At 46.0% G+C, this 8843-nt stretch overlaps 1 protein-coding gene across 3 annotated transcripts in view; it reads right to left on the bottom strand.

Annotated features, from left to right (window-relative positions):
* Nucleotides 1-679: 679 nt before the first annotated feature.
* LOC137425814 (BAI1-associated protein 3) overlaps nt 680-8843 on the bottom strand; it is a 138286-nt gene continuing 130122 nt past the window's right edge. For all 3 annotated transcript variants that reach the window (XM_068114563.2, XM_068114559.2, XM_068114540.2), the window contains one exon: nt 680-1180. In XM_068114563.2, the coding sequence (XP_067970664.2) occupies nt 1086-1180 (95 nt within the window). In that variant the 3' untranslated portion in view covers nt 680-1085. The remainder of the gene's footprint in view (nt 1181-8843) is intronic.

Consider the following 8843-nt stretch of genomic DNA (forward strand, 5'->3'; position numbering starts at 1 on the left):
TGCTTCAGACATTGAGGACTGAGTGGGACAGAATCCAGCAGCAATCCATCCAAAGACTGGTAGGCAGTATACGCCGATGATGCACTGCCTGTATCCAGAACAATGGTGGCCACACACGCTATTGAAAGGGGACTGACATTGCACCCTGTGCTGTTCTGTACTGTAGAACAAACTGATGAGATGGTGTATCTTGGTCAAAAACTTGACATGTCATCAATAAAATGCCAATGTTTCAATTAGCAATTGTTGGTTTGTTTTATTTTGAACTGTTACAATTTTATTACATTTCAAACAAGTGGTAAGTTTCTTTTGCATTTTCGGTCTTTTTGAAGTTGGTCAAAATGGTCAAATTTTTCGGTCAAAATGCCCATTTTGCACTGGCCTTTTAAAAGCCAATATCAAGACATCACGTGCAGCTCATTAAAATCATCCCGTACCCCTTTGCTAATCACTGACAGTCAAAACGGCTGTCCAACAGCTGTGCTATGAAGTGACCATTGAAGGTTCAAGTGACCATCCGTGACTGTTTTGTCTGACAGTGAGGAAACTATTGTCCACAAATAAGTTCATACATTTACTACACGCAGTGTTATTGTTGATATTTAAAGGTTTCAAAGGTGGTAAGTTTCTTTTGCGTTTCAGTATACATATGTACATACATACAGATGGACAAACACTGTTCAAGACGGCTTTGCCCGATGGGCTACGTCGTAAAAATAATGACATTGTATTCATATTTGCACAATCCGTTTAACAGATGATTTGAACTTTGTTGTGAAATAATATTTGTTCAAAAATTTTACTATAATTTCAAGAGTTAGTGGTGAAAACAAAACTTAAAATACTTAATCTTCCAGATTCCTCCTCCCAAAGTAGCTTCTTAGCATTGGATGTAAAATAGGTTATCAATGTTATTATTGTTATGCTATTTATGCGGTCTTTAAATGTCTTTGGGGTCTTTAGGGTGTTTTGGGTCTTCAGGGTGTTTTTGGTTAAAATAATACTTAAGCTGTATTGTGCTCATGTTCTGTGTCAGATCCTGGAAAAGGGGAACAGAACTATGCAACTACACAACAGGAACAGAACTACGCTTTCTCTTCAACAGACTTGCAAAAGTTTTTGAGGAACTTCTTTGCTTCCTTATCAGGTCGCTTCTGGAGCAACTTCACCAAGTCTGTATCTGAGTTGAGAGGTGGAGAAAAAGAAAGAGGAACAAGTGAAAGGTTGTGTGTGCTGTAACACAAGCTTGTAAAAAAAAATTTTTTAAACCAAAAAAAAGCATTGCTTATCTTGAGAAAACTACCATTACTAAAAACAAAAAATAAACATAGGGGGAGGCCATTTGGACCATCATGCCCGTATTACATCAACACCACAGTTACCAAACCATACCCAAGCTACATACCAGTCATATATATATATATATATATATATATATGTATATATATATATATATATATTGTTGCGGATCCGGGGGTCGACGCTCCCCTTACCAAGGGGGGGTTAATCCCCTTGTCTTTTACACTGGCCGATCCCCCAGCCCTGGAAAATATAACGCTCCTTTGCGGGGTTGAGATTGGCCAGGGTGATTGGTCAAGATGGGCTCCCAAATACCTTTGCCAATCTCTCCGCAAAACAGCGAGATAACTTCCGCCCGAGCCGCAGCGTTAATGGATACGCCGAGCGAAGCGAGCCGCGACTCCGGCCGTTAGCAATAAGACTAAACCCGATTAAGCGGTTGGCCAAATCGTGCCATGTATATCAATTGGGGACAGGATGAAAGCGATCGGATGAGAAGAAACCAAGGGGTAAAGAAAGAACAAATATGGTTTATTTATACAGTAATGATTAAAGAGGAAACGAAAGGGCAAGAATATACAAGAGAGGAAATAAAAGGACACAGGGCAAGCTTAAACTACACAGTCTTACTTAACAAACCCAGGACAGAACAAACGCACTTACACGAAAGGATGGAATGGCAGGGATGGTGGGAAGGAAGAGAAGGGTCCAGGCAGATGGTAGGCGTCGAGGTCTGGCTCCAACCTCGCGCTCCGGTCCACGCTCCGGGTTCGAGGTGAAACCCGTCAACCAGCTCCGCGTGTCGTTGAACGCGACCGGACAATTATATACAACAGGGGAAAACTGGGATCCTTCGCGTACGTAATAGCTGGATGGTCGTGCTAGCGAACCCTCTCCAACCCTTCTTTCACGGCGCGCGCCTCCAACAAGTTCATGAACACAACCAAGGCCTTCTCCACAACTCTCTTGTGCACACCTTCTCTCCCCTTTTTAGCTCGACTTCTCTCCCCCTTTTAGCTCGACTCCTCTCCCCTTTTTAGCTCGACTCCCCTTTTTAGCTCGACTCCGTAAGTAGTCCGCGGCGGCGCTTATATTGGCCGCCCGCGTATCAAGCCGCCTGCCTTTTGGAAACACCCACCGGTGAGCTCGCCTAGGCCTTGGTTGGTCGCGAGGGCTCACCGGTCCTGCCCCTTGATGAGGCGTTGACAGAGCCATGCCTTGCTCCTGGCGCTTGGCTGACTCCTCCCCCTTCTTCTCCAAGATGACCACGTGTGTAATGGCGTCGCACGGGTTAGAAAACCAATCGCACTGATGTTGAGGGAGCTGTAGGGCCTATCCTTATTTCATAAATGCAACGTAGATTCAAACTATTGGGAACAGAGCCTTACCTGAAACACATACTAATGAAATAACTAAAGAAGATCCTATGGTGTCCTTCGTGTTGCTCGTGGCCTATCTATGGTGCTCTCTTTTAACATTAGAAGAGGGGATATTTATAGGGGATTATTTATAAGGGATTATTATTTACAAAGTGGAGGGTTCTAAAAACCGCAACAATATATATAATATAATATATATATATATATATATATATATATATATATATATATATATAAATATATATATATATATATATATATATATATTGTTATATATATATTGTTATGGATACGGGGGACGGCTCTCCCGTTAGCAAGGGGTGATTAGCCCCTTGTCCTGTTAAGCTGGCCGTCTCCCCGGTCCTGGTACTTGTAACGCCCTCCCGCGGGATGCAACGGATCAGGGTTATGGGTCCAGGGTTTATCCTGAATACCTTTATCCGTCCCTCCGCAGAACAGGGAGACAAGTACCGCTCGAACCCCAGTTTTAGATGGACTAGTTGCCGAGCGGTTTTAGCAACCCGAAGTTCGAGCCATTAACAGTACTAAACCCGATCCTAAACGTTGGTCGAATCGTGCCACAGGTATTCAATGAAGGAAATCACTAAAGCGACCGAATGTGAAGAAGAGAAGAAGAAGAAGTAGGAAGAACAAATATGATTTATTGCGAACTATTAACAAGACCAAAAATAACCAACGAGAATGGGAAGGATAAGAAAATAACTGAACAGAAAGGAGCAAGGAGACACAGTGCAATATTATTAGCTTATCTATGAACAGTCTTACTTAGAACCCCAAGACAACATGAAAGACGGACAAACGGGCACACTTACACGGGGGAAATGGCCGATTGGATTGAATGCCAGCAGGACGGGGCACCGTCCAGGTAGGTCGCTTTGAGAAGGTGTCAGGGCCGGTGGCGTGATGCTGGTTTTTCTCGCGTCGATTCCGCAGTCAGCAGGGCCCAAGACGACACGAGGCGGCGCAAGCTCCTGTTCGAAGCTGTTCCATGCGCTCACGCTTTCGAAGCTAAGTGATCCTCAATTGTGTTTTTGTCGAGACTGTATCTATCTTTCGGTGTATGTACCTATAGCGTATATTTTGGAAAATTTTCGGTGCTAATTTTTCGTACATGTATACACAATCGTCGGTTAATGCGTATCGAGTATTCTGCGGCCTAGTACTCGTAGGCTTGGCTACCGTACCGTCTCCGACCTTGTGGTTTTGTTTTTCTCTCAGCGATTCGTCGAATGCGCTGCATTTATTTTCGTTCTCTGGTTCGTCCCAGTCATTCACCCCATACCTCCTTGTTTAATATCTCTACTCAAAAAAAAACAACCCCAAAAAAAAATTTCCTTCCCAGGTGTTATTCGTTTATTTGTTGTTCTTTTTTGTTCGTTCGTTCTTCGTTCGCGATCACGCGATCACGTGATTAGAAATGTATAATCTCTCCCCTGAACAACTATTTTCTCTCATATATTATAACACCCTTTTCTTCTTTTCCTACAAAAGGATGCTTTCGTCTTGCTCACCAAATCTATTCATTCCAAAAAATATATATAATACCATCTCTTACAGTTCCTCCTTTCTACATTCCCTAAACTATCCAGAACTCCACCCCTCCTTCAGTGTCCTCAAACATATTTTTGACTCGAAGGTCTCAAACTCATTTTGCAAAAAATGTTCGTTTCCATGAATCGTACACTTTTCAAAAATCCAATCTCAACCCTCCCCTCCAAATCCTCCCCATCACCCATCCCTTTAAAATCTCCCCCCCTTGCCCCTTCCCTCCCCTCCCTCCTAAACTCCCCCCACACCTCTCCCCTCCGAGACTCTCCCTCGCTCCTCCCCTACTAGACTCCCCTCTCACCCCTCCTCCTCAAAAGCATCCTCCCTGCTTCTTTCCCCCTTCCAACTTTCACCTTCATCTCCCCCAACCTTCTGCCTCGCTCTTCCTCCTCCTCAAATAACACCTCACTGTGCCTCACCCAATCTCCATCAAACCTTTTGTCCGCCCCATTCTTCCCTTTCTCCTAAGCTATTCCTGAAATCTCTGAAATCTCTGAACACACCTTCAACAGCTCTCCCTACCTCTTCCTCCCTCTTCCACATCCTTACCCTACCCCCTCCCCCCCCCTGTTCTGGACCCGATGCCTCCCCCTTCCTCTTCATTAACGGTATGGACCTCAAACATCCGGGGCCTTCGTTCAAACTTGACTGATCTCTCCATACAGGTTGCTTCTGACAAACCAGATGTGATCTGCTTAACAGAAACTTTCCTCCTTCATGATGTCTCTGATGCCTTGGTATCTCTCCCAGGTTACTCCCTCTTCCGGTCATGATAGACCTGAGCCTCGTCTGGAGGTGGGGTTGCTATCTTTATAAAAAACTCTCTTCCTCACTCGCCCTCCACTGCCCTCTCTCCACCTCACTCCCAGGAATACCTTTGGCTACGGCTTCCCCTTCGCTCCCACCTTTTGTTCATATGTGTATTGTACCGTCTACCAAACAAGCGATGACTCCATCTACATCTCGCTGTCTGATAATATGGACCAACTTCTATCTATCCATCCCAACTCTCTCTTCCCCATATGTGGTGATTTCAATTGTCACCATGCCAGTTGGCTGGGTGTGGGTACCTCTCTCACCAGCCATGGCTCTTCAGCAAAGGACTTCTGCGACTCACTGGGACTGACACAATCTGTCAATTTCCCGACCCGGATCTCAGTCAACGGAGCATCTTCTCTTTGGATTTGGTTTTGACAAACTTCCCTGAAAATGTCTGCTGCTCTTCTTCTGCTCCAATCGGCTCATCTGATCATGTGCTTGTCAAAGTGGACATCTCTCTGACCATTCTCAGAGAGCCTCCTCAGCGTCGACGAGTCTGGCATTTCACTCAGGCAAACTGGCACGGTCTTCAAGCAGCCTTCAATCATCTGGACTGGTCTCCATCTCTACCGCCTCTGACATCAACTCATCCTGGGAATTCTTTCAAAGTAAATTACTCTCTCTCATGCACAGATTTATCCCATCTCGTCTTCAGTTGTCATACCCTTCCTCCCGTCCATGGTACACGGAATCTTGTGGTGAGGCTGTTGCCCTGAAACAACTTGCTTTCGTCTCCTGGAAAGCAAATCCAACGGAAGGAAATCTCATTCCTTTCACAAAGCCCGAAACAAGTGTGTGTCCACCCTCAGGAGAGCCAGGAAACAATATCTCACTGTTCTCAAGACCGAACTCTCTTATCTGTCTCCCTCTTCCAAATCCTGGTGGCGTCTGGTCAAATCTGTTTCTGGTGTTTGTTCCCCCTCCATCACCTCCCTCACCTCAAACGGCTTACACGGCTGACTCCGCACGTGAAAAAGCTGAATGCCTCAACTCTGTGTTTGCCTCTAAATCTTGTTCCCAAACCCATCCCTCTCTGTACCCACCGTACCCAGTCGTACCCAGCTGCTCCTGGACTCTGTGTCCTTTCCTCCTGACAAGGTGGAAAAGTTTCTGTCAACCCTCGACTCTGATTCTGCAACTGGCCCTGACTGCATCAGCCCACGGGTCCTAAAATCATGTGCTTCCGCTCTTTCACTCCCTCTTTCTGTTCTCTTCACCCTCTCTTTTGCTCAAGGTCATCTGCCATCTGCTTGGAAATCAGCCAACATCACCGCTTTGCACAAAAAAGGTGCAAAAACAGATCCCAGCAACTACAGACCAATCAGCCTTCTCCCAATTATCAGCAAAGTCATGGAATCCATCATTGCTTCAGATATGAAATCTTTCCTCTTCTCCAATGGCTTGATCTCTGATCATCAATTTGGTTTCAGACCTGGTCACTCTACTCTGGACATGCTGCTTCTGCTTTCTCAACAATGGATGGAGGTCCTCAACGCCAAACAGGAAATTAGAGCCGTCTCCCTTGACATTTCATGTGCCTTCGATACGGTCTGGCACCCTGCTCTGCTCACCAAACTCTCCTCCTTTGGTATCCATGGAAATCTCCACGCATGGCTGGCGGACTTCCTCTCTGGTCGTAGTCAACGTGTGGCCCTGAATGGGTTTCTCTCATCTCCTCTTCCTGTTCAGGCTGGAGTTCCCCAAGGTAGTGTTCTGGGCCCGGTGCTTTATTCTGGTCTTCATCAATGATCTCTCTGACTCTCTTGAAAATCCTGTCTATCTCTTTGCTGACGACTCTACTCTCTGTCGCTCCATTCCTCATCCTTCAGATCGGCAGTCTGCAGCCTCCTCACTCTCTGCAGACCTGGACAAAATCACAGACTGGGCAAACAAATGGAACATGTCTTTCAATCCTGATAAATCTCACACTCTTACGATGTCTCTCCGAAAAGACCGACTGGAAAACCCTCCCATCCACTTTCTGAATAATCCTCTCCAAGAAGTTCTGTCACTCAAGCTTTTGGGTCTCACTATTTGCCATGATCTTTCCTGGGAAAACCACATTTCAAATCTGGCCTCCAAAGCCAGTCGCCGACTGAGCATCCTCCGTCATGCGAAGTCCTTCCTTGGCACACCTGAGCTCCTCACCACATACAAGGCTTTCATCCGCAGCACTATGGAATACTGCTATCCCCTCTTGGTCTGGTGCCTCCTGCCTCACACCTAGCCCGTCTTCACGCTGTTGAAACCAAAGCGTTCAGAATCATTGGAATCTCCCGCGATGAAGCTAACTCCAAGGGCCTTTCACTCACTCACCGCAGGCAGGTTGGTGGTCTTTCCGTCTTCCACCGACTCCTCTCTGGCCTTGCGCCCCCAGCCCTCTCTGGGCTCTGTCCCCCAAATATTCCTACAGGTCGCACAAGATCTGCCTGCAACTCTCTTATGGTTAAACTGCCAAAAATCAAGACTTTCTGCTCACCTTCACTCCTTCATTCCTCTTTTCTCCCGCCTCTGGAACAAACTCCCTCACTCTCTTCAATCCCACTCCACCCTCCAAGTCTTTAAACAGCTGTTCACCACCATCTCTTATCCTCCCCCATCCAAAACCTTGATCTTTTCTACCCCCGCTAATTTCGGGCCCCTTGTGTTTTATACTTCTCCCACCCCCCCACCCCTTCCACGCCTCCTGCCCCCAAGCCCTCTCCCTCCCACACTTCTCCCTGCTCTCAAATGTTGTGGTTGTGTGGCTCCCCTTCTCTCCCCATCTTGTCTTCCGCTCCCTCTTTTTGTATATTTTGTTTGTCTGGTTGATTTGTTTGTGAAATAAATGTTAGCTCTTTCACGAGCCTCGATTCAGTATACAAAAAAAAAAGAAAAAAAAAAAAGCTCCAGCGAAAGGGGGGCAGCACGTTGAGGCAGTCCCGCGCACGTACCATTTGTGTCCGCTTCCTCGCCTATAAAACCCGCGCTTGCCCTTTTATGACGTGCTTTTTGGGATCGACCCGCGTGCGTTGGATCCGCCCCTCGGTGAGCTCGCCTCGGCCTTGATTGGTGCGAGGCTCACCAATCCCGCCCTCTCTTGACGAGGTGTTGGCAAAGCCACGCCTTGTTTCTCGTGCTTGGCTGACTCCTCCCCCCCCCCCCCCCACCCCCCCCCCCCCCCCAGGTGACGAGGTGGAGACACGCCTTTCTTCTCCGAGGTTACCTCGTGCGTAATGGAGTCAAATGCAGCAAAGTGGACGGGAGATGAAAATGCAGCAAAGTGGCTAAAGGAGTCAATTGCAGCAAACCTGGCAAACTGGCACTTGGAAGATGCCATGGGGCGTCGGAGGGACCTGTCTTATTTAATTGATGCAACGTAATGAACTAGTGGATCACAGAACCTTCAACAACATTTACTAAGGACATAACTAATGAGGGAAATCATAGATTTGCTACGTGTGTGCGATGGCCTAACTACAGACGACCTTTGATCTTTGACTGCTGGTCCAAGTGATCTACAATTGATCTTTGATCAATCTTTGATCTACAATTGGAGGGTGATATTTACACGGAATATTTACAGCATACAAAAGGGGGAAATTTTACATCAAATTACACACACAATTCCCAAATCCCCAACAATAATATATATATATTATATATATATATATATATATATATATATATATATATATATATGTATATATATATATATACAGACTTGGCATTTAATATGGAATATATATTTTTTCTTGACTTGGGTTTACTTTCCTAACTCAGTATATCAATCTGGTG

Source organism: Myxine glutinosa, chromosome 1 (assembly GCF_964187855.1).
Source record: "Myxine glutinosa chromosome 1, kmMyxGlut1.1, whole genome shotgun sequence".
Classification (NCBI taxonomy): Eukaryota; Metazoa; Chordata; class Myxini; order Myxiniformes; family Myxinidae; genus Myxine; species Myxine glutinosa.